Genomic DNA, 14,168 nt, shown 5'->3' with positions numbered 1-14,168 from the left:
GTTTGAGGTGGGTGTGCACTCCCACTAGAAATTTGACTTTGTTTTTCAAGTCAAAGTGTTAATTTGTATACTGTTCATATGATGTTACTGCCTGGCCATTTTACACTGATCAAAGTTTTTACAAATTACATAGTGCTTTGGACCTCGTTTTCACATATTTAGGAGCATCAGAAAAAAAGAGCCCTCCTTCTGAACACCATATAGTTACGATAAAAAATTTTGATTGACAAAGTCTTGTTTCTTCAGTGGCTTTAGTGGCTTTAATTTGTGTAATGTGCCGTTGCAATCAGTGTAATCCCTGAAGATACAGAACATGAGGAAATGTACTTATAGGTGCAGAATCTGGGTAATGAGTTAAAATTTGGAAGGACCCATTAGTGGAACCAGTTTATGCACTTTCATTCTCTCCAGTTAATAATGTAGATTACAGGCTTAAAATTGAAAACAATTTTAAAATAGTTGGTAAGCATAAATGAGCCTAGTTGACTTAGTTGCTTTGGCTGACCTGAGATGTTTTAATGATTTGAAGGATGAAATAGGGGTTACTCTTAATAGGCTTGTGGATCACACAAAGGGGCTGAGCTTTAACAGGAGAAATCATGTAAATATAAATGGATTTTGCAAAATACCACTTGAAATAATTAGTAATGGATTAAAAGAGGTCTTTTAAGCCATACCTATATGGGATGAATTTCCAGAAGCACAACTTCAGTTTTAAAACGTACTTCTTTAAATGCATATATCTATTAGGCTAGTATATTAAGCACATGCTCATAACTTTTGATGAGTTTAACTTTTTCATCTCTTGCTGATCTTTTGTACCAGAAAATAAATTAGTCTTCAGTATTTTTTTTATTATTTTTTTTTTAGTTTTCAACTGTCTTGAGTGCTTAAAACTTAATTGTATTTTTTGGAAAATATGCTTCATGCGCTTTATAAATGTGGCAGGTGATATTTATGTTAAAATATTTCCGATAAGCATGAGATAGTGTTCTATAATTGTGTATATGACATTAAAGATACTAATGAGGAAAAAATAGTCAGCTTCATTATGTGATTGGGAAGCTCATTGCCCTTTCTGAGTATGTTGTGTTATATGTTGATGGCTGCAAAATGAAGGTATAGAAGGTGTAGTGGATTATGCTATATGTGTTGTTAGCTATTATGCTATGTGTTACTGAGAGCAGGTGTTAGTTAGAATTCTGACTATGATCTTCCAAACCTATATGTATGCATTTAACCTAAGGAGATGGAATTGCTTTGGTTACCGCAGTGGCATCGCTTAATTTTAAGTTTTGCATGTGTAGCCTTCAGGTAGAAGGGAAGCAGATACGGTGGGGCTTTAATGTATTATTTCACCAGAATCTTCTCTGTGTGTGTTGCAGACTTGTAGCAGCAAGATTAAAGGTTTATCTATCTTTATATCCAGTGAATGATTCCTGTGTATTGTGTTATAGGTGTGATTGGTACAAGATTTTTGACAGCCATATTCAGCTTTAAGCATACATTGCTCTAAATGTAAAACAAGCCGAAGTAAAAAATGGTAAATAAAGGGACAGTAAAAGTTGAGAAAGACCATTAGCTGACCAAATACAGGACAGCCCTGGTGACACTATAGTAGCTGTCAAAGGCACTGAGCGTAGTTTGCCAAGAGGCCACCTGCTACTGAAATGCTTTCCATGGCTTTACCAGCCTTGGCTCCAAGTGGTGATTCAACAAATGAAGAAGAGAAAGAGGAGAAATGCTGGAAGAAAATAGGCACATGTGACAGTTATATACATTAAAATATGCAGCAGTAGAGAGAGCTTGAAGGTAGTAAGTGGAAGTGAAATACACTTCTGCTGAGAAAAAGGTGAAATGTAGCATCTGTAAAAGCAGTGGAGATGTATAAAACACAAGGCACTAATTTCACGTAATTCCAATTGCACATTGTTCTAAACCAACCTATGTCCTTTACTAGGTTTGCTTTCAACAGATCACTTCCTTCAGTTCCTTGTATGATAGTGGAAACCAAGTGCTGGCATTAATCGTTTTGCATTTTAAGAAGCCACTCGAGCTTACAGGGTGGGGGTGTCTCATGGTTGCTACAGCTTGTGTGTGCAATGGTTGGAACAGAGCTGTGTGGCTGGTGAGGGAGGGGAGCTGGAAATCACAGCTTCCAGCTAGGGAGGGGAGAGTGAGACCCCCTCTTGGAGGCAGCCTGTGGGGCAGTTCTGAAACTGCAGTCTTAGCGGAATGCAAATGTTAAAGAAAATAAATAGGAAAAAATAGGGGAAAAAATGTAGGAACAGTGAAAAGGAACCCATGATCAGAAGGGAGTGAGAATGCTGAGTTGCTGTAGCTCTTCTGTCTACAGTGAACATAGCCTTTGTGTGAAGCTGAGAGAATACAGAGTGGGCAGGGTGTGCTTGTTTTTTTTCTTAAAAATGGTAAAACCAGGGAGGGGAAAAGCGAGTCCGATTTTTCTGTCTTTTCCTAGCTTAGCCTTTAGCATCTTTAAATATAGCATGGTACTTGCCTTGTTAGGTTGAGCAATGGTCTGTCTAAACCATTACCCTGTTTGGGTAAGAGCTAGGCAGATCCTACAGGGAACCATAAGAAAAACCATAAGAAAAAGCAGTGTATTTAGAGAGAGCTTTCTCCTTATCTTCTGTCGTAGCAGTTTTGGGAAGTACCGTTGGGGTTTTTTTCCCCATGATAAATAATGAATTGAAGATTTTTACAAAAGATCATTCACCATCTGCATGTAATGTCAGATATTTTCAAAGCATTTTAATTCATGGTTGGATGGCTGTACATACTTTTTTAACTAAGCTGAATAGTCACTTCTTGAGCATTGTATGAAAACTTTTGAACAACACAGTATATAAATTGCCTGTAAAATTAGGAAACAAATTCATTGTGTTCTTTAAAGCACGTGATGGACTAAAAAACACAGGCTCTTCCTGCCATAAACATCACCAGAAGTATTATCATTGCGAGGATAGAAATGAGTTAACTAATCTTTAAAGCTATAAATGAAGCTAGAATTGCTATGTGAACTTGTCTCATCTCTCAAAAAATAATTAAATCATTGTAAAGTTTGTTAATTTTTAATCTGGAGGACAGTTACTCTAGACCTAACCTCAGTTGTTTTGATAACACTAGCAAGAATATCTGTGGGCAGATCTATTTTTGAGTGTGTGATTATTCAAGATACCCTTCTAGAAATCATTGTAATATTTAATTAAAATGTTAAAATATTTAATTACTGTAAACCACAAGGGATACTAGTGTTGTAATTGCATTTAAGATGAGGAAGAAAAGTAATTTGTTTTTCAAGTCTTGCTGACTTTATTAGCAGTGGCATCAGCACTTCACCCTTTTTATTGTTTAAAAACTGATTAACTGGAGCATTACTGTAAAACAGGATAATATGAAAAGTTAATATGCATTTTAATACATCACAGTAACACGGTGTGACAGTGTTGAAAGGAATGCCTTTAAACACATCAGTGAAGTTGTTTTATACATTACTGCCTCAATATTTGGAGGGGGTATTTTTTTTCTTGTTCAGCTTGGTTGGCTTTTTATTTGTTTTGATGTTTTGTGATGAGCAAAATGTTTCTTTTTGGAATACATGCTTGGAAGAATGGCTTAAGTGGGAGAATGTAAAATCTGGTATGTGTTACAGTAAACTGGTGTAAGCTACAAAGAGGACAAAATGTTTGAAATTAACCAGTCATTTTTTAATGGGAGTGTTATTAATATTTTAAAGAGAAATTAAACTAATGATGAAAGATACGTGACTGACAGCTGAAAACCTACTTGGGAATATCATAAATTGGCTTGTGCTATGGAGTTGGTTTTATGAGAATAATAATTTAAAAAGTAAATGGAGAAAAACTGCAGTCCTGAATGCCATGTATTTCATGGCTCTTAATTTATATGAAAGTGTTTGCTTCATTTGTCTTAATGTTTCAAAATGTGCCCTAAACTAGTTTATAACTGTATTACAATCTTTAATTTACATAGTAGGTCAGAGAAATAAGTTTATTTTTAAATTCATGTATGCTTACTTGCCTGGATCACTGCTCTCAGCCGATGAAGAGCTCTGGTCCTAGAGGCAAAGTACAAATCAGAATCCACCTCTGTTCCCTTCTGGTTCCTGGTAGGAGGTGGTAGCTGCCAGAGGGTGATTTGGTAATGATCTTGGGGTGGTGGGATTGGGGAACCAAGAGGAAGAGTGCTGGACAACCTGTATTCCAAAAAAATTGGGTTTAACTGTTCTGGCTGAATAATTAAAGATATTAGTACATACCAAAATCAGCAGGTATTTCTGATTTTAGAAATAGACTGCTAAGCATGCACATTTTAACTGAGTTTCCAAATGGCTTGTCTGTATGCTATTTTCACGTTTGGAAGTTGCAAAGAATCTTGATTTTTCTATAAATACAGGGATTGGTGCTATTTAAAACAAACAAACGAACAAAAAAGCACAACAAAAAAAACAACAAAATGAAAACCCAAAAGTAAACCAAACAACAATAAAAAAAGACAAAAAAACCAAAACCACAAAAAAACCCTTGAAATTTCTCCTTTTTATCTTATACCTCCTCTTTTGCACCGTGATAAAGTCAATTTGTAAATTAGTTTTGTTTTTTGGTGAGATGTACAGTGTGTTAACTCATAAATTTTAACTTAAGCAGAAGAAGAAATTTGTGTGACACGTTCATGCCACATAATTTCTAAAACATGAGAAATACAGAAAATGACTGATGTTGTCAGTGAAGTTCTATGTAAATGCTATTGTTTCGAATCTCACATCTATGTAAGGCTTTCCTCAATATTCTGGTGCTTAGTAATGATGTGGTTTTCCTGCTACAGTGAATTTACCTAGAGATTATTTTTTTTCTTAAACCAGAAAGAACTCTGCAATATGATACTTGACTGCTGTGCTCAGCAAAGAACATATGAGAAATTCTTCGGGTTACTGGCAGGGGTGAGTTCTGCTTTCTGATTTTACACTTTACTGTAGACAATTTCATTGGTTAACTATTTTTTGTGTGTCAAATTTAAATTTTAATGGATAAATTAACAGTCTTTTTATTATTCTGAAAATGGTTATATTAGTTGATTAGTTGTATTAGTTGATTGAATTAACATTTTGATTATAATAAGCATAGGGAATGCAGAATGAGAAAACTCATTTTGTATTGGTCTTTTTGCAACAATTCTTATTTGCAACAATTTCTTTTTACAGTACAACAGTAAATCAGTAGCAAAGGAATGCTACTATAAAGAGGTGAAAGTATGATGAGTTACCAGAAAGTATCTTTTTTACAGTGCTAAAGATTAATTTTGGAGACGCCTGTCTTTTACCACTTCATTTGAAGCTGTTAAGTAGGTTTTATGTAGAGTACAAGACTGAATACTTACTGTCCTGGGGTTGTGGGTGGGGGCTTTGTTTGTTTGTTTTTCAGTAAACAGCTAGCTCTTTGTGTGACTAATTGCTAACTTAGTTGCAATTTTGTTAGTTTTCCCTATCTGTGATATTGACAGATCTGACTAGTTGCAATAAAATACTTGTCTTCTTAAGGGAGCAAGTTATGCTGGAAGGGAGTGATTTTTTCCATTTGTTTGTTTTATCTAGTATTTGAGGAAATATGACTGCTGATAATCAGTTATGAAGCACTAACAATGTGAAGCTACATATTCAGTAGAATATAAATGTTAATTTTCATGTTCTTCAGAATGTTTATATCCAAAATGTCTTACCTCTAACTGTGTTCCCTGGTGCTTCTCTAATTTTAAATAGTCATTCAATAATGTCATGAAAAAAAGTGATGATGTTTGGGGTTGCATCAGATGAAAATACTGGATGTATGGAAGTAAAAGAAAGATAATTTGCTGTATTTCAAAACTGATAATTACTAATTTGCAATGCAGATGAGTTTCTTGTTCTGACAAACTGCTGAAAGCAATAAAGTGTTACTCATTTGAAGGTATTTTCTTCTCCTCCAAGTGTTATAGAAAAAGAAAATCTTGCAGTAAATATTTGCACCATTAGGTCACTTACATGTAGGTTATTTATGTCTTTAATATTTTATTTAATCTGGTGGTTTAAACTGTGCAATGTCGTTTCAGCGTTTCTGCATGTTAAAAAAAGAATATATGGAATCCTTTGAAGCTATTTTCAAAGAACAGTATGATACCATTCATCGTTTGGAAACGAACAAACTGAGGAATGTTGCCAAGATGTTTGCTCATCTACTTTACACTGATTCAATTCCCTGGAGTGTAAGTAAAAAAGGCTATTGTCCTAGATTTAGTTTTCAATAATTAAGATCCAATATTCAGAAATAATATGATACATTAATTGCAGTATTTATTCTACAATTTAGGACTACCAGTATTTGTAGCAGACTGGATCATTTTAAGTGTCTTCTCAGACACTGTTGAACAATTCTATGTTACACTCTCTGCTGCCTGTGCATCGTCATCATGCCTTCCCCATTCTTAAGCAGTTGATTTAGAATTTTGAACTTTTAATCAGCAATGTTAATAACAGAACAGTCTCTAAAAAACAAACCTAAATAAACCTTTTAAAATTACATTTATATATTAAATTTGAAGTTTTATCTAACTGTAATAAACTTTAAAATATTGCCGTTTTGTGATTTAAGTGCCAAATAAATAAAGGCAGTCTTGAATTCTGAGAGATTTATTTCTTCATTTTTAATGTTACATTATTATATCAAGGTAACTTGCTGTTCTCTTACTGGTACATTCTTGTTTCAAAGCATAGTCTAATTGTCATTCTTCAGGCACACACCAGTCAGTCCAAGTATTTTACGTCTTTAGAATTTAAGTCCCACATCTTTAGCTTCCCAGAAGTTCACAGACCTGACTTTCTCTTGTGAAGCTTTCCTGGATAAAATAAATTCTTAAAGAATTACTAGTGTAAATATGATCAGAAACTGCTCCCACATGGTATAAAAGAATTTTTGAGGAAGAAAGTCTTGACTAGGAATTACAGGGTTTATGTTCTTGGGGAGTGTGGGGGGAAATCAGTCTTTATTGGTCATTCCAGGAGGATAAGGGTGTTCAAGATAAAAGAATGTATATATGTTGTTTAAACATTTAAGAGTTTTTTCTAAATATTTTTCTAAATATTTTTAGGTCCTTGAGTGTATAATACTGAGTGAAGAAACTACCACATCCTCCAGTAGAATTTTTGTCAAAATATTCTTTCAGGAACTCAGTGAATATATGGGACTTCCTAATTTAAATGCAAGATTAAAAGATGAGTAAGTTGAAATCTCATTTTGAAAACTGTAAATTTAATTAGTTTCTTTATCTGAAGAATTCTGATTTTAAGTTCAAGTAAGGCTGCAGTACTTCAAGAAATAAGTTCATGCATAGATTTAGTCATTGCAAAGAACGTCCCATTAAGCTGAGTGTGTTACCATCAATTTGAGTTCAAGTATATGCATGACTATTTGCAAGATGTATCTATTTTTTCCCAGTGATAGTTCAGCTTGTATAAAAATTTTCCGAGTGTGAGTCTGTTTTTATGTAATAAATGTTACTGTGATTTCTTCTGACAAAACTTAGAGAAAACCACATAAGTATTATGAACTATCAATTACACCTTCCAGTTGCTTGATCTATTTCATGTAAGTTGGGATTTCTTTTGTGTATGATGAGGAATTTAGCAGATGCTTTAACTTATGTAAACTTAAACTTGAAACTATAAGTAGCCCTGTTCGATGGGATTTCAGCATATATACATAAATCTTTGACCTGCTTGGTCAACAAGTATTATCCTTTCCCGTCACAGCCTACTTTGATTTCACAAGTCTCATCAGGGCCTCACAAAATCAGGCTTTCTGTTGTCATAATGTGACAGTAGTATGTAATTCTGTGTGTGAAGAACCTTATAATTTCATAAAAGAGCAAGTTGTTAAATAGCATTTCGATCAGATACATCACACACATATAAACAATGAAAGTATTAAAAAATGCATAAAGAGAAAACTCATGTTGTCCTACAGAGATCTATTCAGTTTCCTTTTCAGTTTATTAATGTCAATGAGAGTTAGAGCTAAGCTGTCATGGTATTTAATTTAGATGTTTGTTTTCATCAGAACATTGCAGCCTTTCTTTGAGGGATTGATGCCTCGGGATAACCCAAGAAACACTCGCTTTGCCATCAATTTCTTCACTTCTATTGGCCTTGGAGGACTAACGTGAGGAACAATTTCCTGATTTTATATTTACTTTCATTCTCCCCTCCCCCTGCCAAAAATAAATAAAATTGAAAAAATATAACTTTTTTTTTGTTAATTAGGGATGAATTACGGGAACATCTTAAAAACGCACCAAAGATGATAATGACACAGAAACAGGATGTTGAGTCAACAGATTCCTCTTCGTCTTCAGAGACAGACTCTTCCTCAGATTCTGATTCTGACAGCAGCAGCAGTAGTAGCTCAGAGTCATCCAGCAGCAGTGACTCCTCATCTAGCAGTGGCAGCAGCAGCGACTCAGGTACTTAAACACTAGCTATAACTATTTACTACTCTTTTATTTGTTTTTACACACCTATTTATTTCTATGTATATTTGTTGAGGAAAACCTAGCTATAGGCAGTGTTAGTTTCTCTGCTTTAAAAACCAATCCATTTCTTAAACTCAGAAGTTTTAAAATATTAAGTGTTCCTCGTGGAAATTTATTTTTAAAATTTAGAAAAACTGAGTTCCATTTTTAGAGACTTAAATATTTGTGGAACATTGTTTCATAGATTTTTTTTTTTTACACAGTTAATACCTGTTGCACAGTACTGTCACTTCAGTTTAGTGTAGGACAGAGGGATTAGTGTCGTTCCCTATTAATATGTCTTTGGGATGATTCCTGGTGAACTGTAGAGACTACAGCTCTTTTTTGATGTCTTGATTGAGTGAGCTTCATGCTTGTGTCCTTCCCTGTAACTACATGCCCCTTAATGGGCAAATGACATTGTTCAGTTCTAGCTGAATTACTCTCCTTCAAGTTTCCATTTCTAATTCCTCTTCATCAGGAAGAGTTTATGTGGTGATACAGTGAAGGCTCTTGTCTATAGAGAAGTCTCCAAGGAAGAATTAGCTTTTGCTGACAACTTAGTATTTTGTAGTTTTATGCATTATAATTAGCGTTTAGCATTTTATAGCATCCTGCTGATGTAGAACCTTCTATTTGACATGAAGTGTCGTAAACATTGCTTAGTCTCTAAAGTCCATGCTAGTGTGAGTTAGTGTGTGCAGTCTCCCCCATGGTATACAACGTGAGCAGATGATAACACAGCATGACTTTCTATAGTACAGAAGCTTGCTGATTCAAAGTTAATTTGATTTATTAGGTGCCTTTGAATTGAAAATGTTGATTAAGAAAATAAAAGCAGTGTGAACTGTTTGTGCTTTGGACATGCATCTTTGTTCTGCGTTGCAATCCTACTGCACAAAGTCTGATTTGTGTGTCATCACATTAATCGCATTAATGACGACAAAGCACTAGAGGAGGGCACAGTTAAACAGGGTCAGAGGAGGCGTTAGTTTAGCAAAGGGCCAGATGGCTCCTGCATAGACAGCTGCAGCTCTGCTGAGCTGCTTGATAGGAACCAGAGAGGTAAGTCCTTAGTGACAAACCAACTGAATCTGCAGTCTGCTAGTACGAACGCTTTATATTTCTAAATTTAGGACCTTCCCTTATACTACTTGTCCATTCTCCATTCAGGAACACATTCATTAAAACTTGCTTTCTGATATCTTTGCAGCCTGGTTTCACTGGTTTTTTTTCCTTGGTTTTTGTGTACTTAAATACAGTGGTCAGAACACTAATTGGAGGTAACTGTATTCTTTAATGGTAAACCTGGTTGAAGTTCACTACTGGTTATATCTCCCATCTCCTATGCTTGCAGCTTTTTAAATCCTTAAAATATCTTTGTAGAATTGAAACATGTTTTTCAGAGGAATGTGCTGCAGTATTTCAGTGTTTAAACAGTGCAATATATAAGAGAAAATAGAAAAACTGCTGATTAGAAATTGAGCGTAGAGCTAAATTAGAGATTACTTCCTTAGTGACGGTTAAAGTGGGGAACTTCAGCAGCTAGCTCAGCACTGCCCTGGAGAGGTCATTCCAACCAAAACAGGACCAGCAGAGAATGAAATCTCTGTTATTAAAGGAGCTCATTCCTGTATATTAACTTTCTCAGGTGTTTTTCTGCATTCTGGTGGATATAAAAATAATAGGGAAAATACTGTTTTAAAAATTTAAAATCTATCTGAAGGGATCTGTCATCGCATTTTATCAGAATTCCAGGAAGCCTTAGTTCAGACATGAGATTAGCCAGCTGCTTGCAGAAACTCAGATATTTGATGTACTATTAAATCAATTTATGGCTCTGTAATTTTCAAAAAGTGACTAGAAAGAGTTCATTGATATGATACCAAAGTTCATACAATAAGGTGAATTAATGGTTATTCTAAATGACTGTAACTTCAGTGTTTACTGAGAAATAATATAAAGAGCAAACAGGAAGAATAAGGCCTCTTCCACTGAGATGAACACTACTGTGTATTTAGAAATACAACTTTTAATCTTAAGTTGTTGACAAAGCTGTCACTATTTCTTCTGAAAATGAGCCAGAGGGCCATTGTTATATTGCTGCAGTGCCACTATCTCAAGCCATTTCAGCCATTTCTGTTTCCTCATAGGATAGTGTTGGGAGATTTTTGCCCACCTGCTGGTTTTAATCTCTGTTGACTGATAAGCTCTTCCAGGAAGTAATTGGAAAAGTAAATGATTTTAAGAGACTGTATTGTCTGGGACAGGGGATCTTTAAAAAAAAAAATTGAAATAAAATATTGTGTGAGTGCTTTGATAGGTGACTTTACAGCTTGTGCCTGAACCCTTTGTACAAGTAAACAAGGGATGATGATGGGTAGAGGTTCTCAAAAGTCAGGCATTCCTTGGAGATAGCTAAGGGATAAAGGCCCTTCTGATGGATACTCATGAGTGGCAGCTACATTTGTACAAATTTGAGTTGTTCCCTCTTAAGCAATTAACTGGGTGAGGAGGGCAGGAAGCAAGGTCTCTGAAACATTCTTGGATCGAAAGGTTTGCAGACCTTATGTCAGATTCACATTTACTGAATTACTTTAACACTGATGTGACTCCTTAGAAATGTCTTGTGTTCAAATGCAGGTTGGCTGGGTTTTTTTGTAAGTTGAGGAAGAAGTTTCTTTTTAGTTTGATCTGCATCATGATCTCGATACCTATATAGGCATTGTAAATGGGATGAAATACAGAAGGCTGTTCCCTGATTTCTTATTTGTGTGCTCTTAAGGTTTTCGTGTGATGTGTTGTGACCTTGCTTTTTGTTAACGTGTGGTTCTTGTGTTAACAGCAGTGGAGTTGTAGATAAATACTCATGCTTAGAGGAAAAATGGAGAATATTCTTGGGTTTAATACTCAGTTCACACTTTTATGGAGAATTTCTGTAAAATAAAGAGCCTGTAATGGAGACAGACATTTAAAAATAGTCAGGACCTGCTCAATTAAAGAATGGATGAATTTTCCCACATTGCATGAGACACTTAGTTGGGAAGGGGGAGGAACAATAAAATGAAAGCTCAGTATTTTGAAAACTTTGTCCAGGTACATACCCACAAAAGTTTTCTGACAAAAAAAAAAAACTGTCTAGAACTTTTTATGTAATTTAACAAGTGTAATGAATTAAAACGCAACTTTATTCCTATAATTTGTTATAATTTCAGATGTTCCTAAAGCCAAAAGAAAGAGAATGCAAAAGAAAAATAGAGAGTCTGATAAAGTTTCCAGGAAAAAACAAGAAAAGAAAAGGAAATCACTTGAAAAGAAAATGGGAAGGAGGCAAGAGGAAAGAAGCGATACTGAGAGCAAATCAGAAAGAGATCACCGACACTTGAAAGAGTCACACAGGAGAGATGATGTATCAAAATACCATCACAGAGATGAGTCCAATGGCAGAGACGGTTATCATAGTGGAAAGGATAGGAACCATGAAAGAAGTAAGGATCTAGAAAATAAACACAATAATTCAAAACCGAAGAAAGCAGAGAGAAGAGTTTCTTTGTCTGATGATGAAAATTACAGACACTGGAGCAAAGATAATGGACATCGCAGTAAAAGAAAAGAAAGATCAAAATCCAGAGAGAGAGCCCATAATAATTCAAGTCCAAGAGAGGAGGAACAAGACAACCGATACAGAAATGGTTCAGAGAAACACCGAGAGAAGTACAACCGTTACTCTGACCAGTACAGAGAATCCAGAAAGAATGAGGACAGACGAAGGGAGAGTTCCCCGGACAGACGAAGGGAGAATTCCCCACACAGACAAAAATAATACCCAACTCGATTTTGAAATAAATGTGCATTTCTGAGCTGTTAAAACTGTATTTTAAAATCTATTCCTGAACTTTCTTTAAAAAATAAATTGTATAAAGTGATAGTTTGCATTTGTAAATTTTACCAGACTTTTTCAAATTTTCAGTACCACTTTTTTATAACTATTGCATTGAGTCTTTCTGTTAAATTCTTCCTTTGGAAAGATGAAACTGTTTATTTTGTGAATAAACTGTTAAGATCTCTGCGAAATGGGTGGTTTTGTCACTTAGTTTCAAATATTTGTAATTGTAACTTTGTAGTCTAAAAAACATGTTTTTTAACTTTGCTTGTTAATTGAAAGCTAGATATGAGGCTATGGTGATAAATGTAAAAAAAGCAGACTACAGTGTAAATGTTACATGACAAGGCTTTATAAAAAAAATTTCCAAACATCAGTATGAGCACTTCAGTCATTCTGTAGCTGTTTATTATTTCAGCTTTGTGAATATGAAAGCAAGTTTGACTAAAATCTTCAGAAAATACTTCAGTTGATTTTTTTTTTTCTTCAGGAGTTAAAAATTGGAGAAGTGGAAAAGCAATATTGCTGTTTTAAATGTGACATTTGAAAGTGTGTCAACTTGTTCTGTTACTTTTCACAATGTTTTTTTAATATTGTAACATCCTGAGCTAGTTACACTTGTGATCTTAGAAACAAGGGAAAAGTTGGGGTTTTTTTCTCAACTATGAATTTGATTTTTAAAGTCATAGACTTCAATTCTGAGCCTATGAAGGATGTGTTTTAGGAAAATCTTTCCCAGTATATTAAAAAAACAAAACATCTGAAATAAGACCTATTTAAAATCTTTTTAGATGTTTTGAACTACATGGCTTGAAGTGCTCAAGTTTATTGGAAGCAAAGCTTACAAGAAAAAATAATCTATTGCTGCGGTAGTTATAAAATTGTACTTGGAGTCATTTGAAGCAACTAGCTCAACATTCGTTGTATGAGTAGTAAAATCGTCTGGTTAAGGCTCTAAATCTCATTAGTAACTAAGGAAAACTTCAAAACTCAGCATGAAATAGGAAGTAGTGTGAATGTGGTCGGTAGGAAAGACAGGTGAGACTTGTATATTATGCCATTTTTGGTGCTGTAAGACTACATTTATGGTTTTTTTTATTCTGTAAAATGAACACAATTGCTGGGCATATGAGAACTTACACATTTCATATGTAAATCGTACTTCATCTTGTATAAAGCATAAAAAAAATACTTGAACTGTTTTATAGCAGAAAATAGAACAATTCCTAAGGAAATAGATCCATTTTGCCTAAATCTTGTCACAACATTTTTCTAAGAAAAATGTCACATTTTTAAAATTTTTTTCTGTATTTAGCAGAATTTATTTCTGCAAGCTTTCATGTAATAAAACATTTTCAGTCAAAAAGACTTGCACAGAAAACATATTGCAGGATAAAAAATAAGGTTTCTATCTTGTTATACTATACAGCTAAAAATGCTTTAGTGGCATCATGAGGTATATATATTTAAACTGTGGTGGGTTTTTGTCCAACACACTTGTCACTTTCAAAATGATTTATGCATTTTGGCAGTGTGTGTGATTCCAGGAAAACTTAATTTGAAAGAATGCTTTCTAAAAAGAATTTTGCTGAGAATTGTTATGCTGCTTTGATAGCTCTCTACAGACATTAGTGAAAATGATCTGTACTTCATAATGGTTTAATTGTACAAATTTAATTTATTTACAGTAATACTCTCCTTACTA

General features: G+C 34.4%; 1 protein-coding gene across 4 annotated transcripts in view; it reads left to right on the top strand.

The window, feature by feature from the left end:
- Positions 1-13,829, top strand: part of CWC22 (CWC22 homolog, spliceosome-associated protein) — a 32,559-nt gene extending 18,730 nt beyond the window's left edge. For 2 of the 4 annotated variants that reach the window (XM_014954730.1, XM_014954729.1), the window contains 6 exons: positions 4,904-4,981; positions 6,127-6,279; positions 7,162-7,289; positions 8,130-8,231; positions 8,333-8,532; positions 11,796-13,829. In XM_014954730.1, the coding sequence (XP_014810216.1) occupies positions 4,904-4,981; positions 6,127-6,279; positions 7,162-7,289; positions 8,130-8,231; positions 8,333-8,532; positions 11,796-12,403 (1,269 nt within the window). In that variant the 3' untranslated portion in view covers positions 12,404-13,829. The remainder of the gene's footprint in view (positions 1-4,903; positions 4,982-6,126; positions 6,280-7,161; positions 7,290-8,129; positions 8,232-8,332; positions 8,533-11,795) is intronic. The other 2 variants (XM_014954727.1, XM_014954728.1) reach the window with 1 other exon arrangement.
- Positions 13,830-14,168: the final 339 nt, after the last annotated feature.

Source organism: Calidris pugnax, unplaced genomic scaffold (assembly GCF_001431845.1).
Source record: "Calidris pugnax isolate Ruff unplaced genomic scaffold, ASM143184v1 scaffold103, whole genome shotgun sequence".
NCBI lineage: Eukaryota > Metazoa > Chordata > Aves > Charadriiformes > Scolopacidae > Calidris > Calidris pugnax.
This window is presented reverse-complemented; position numbering and strand designations above follow the sequence as displayed.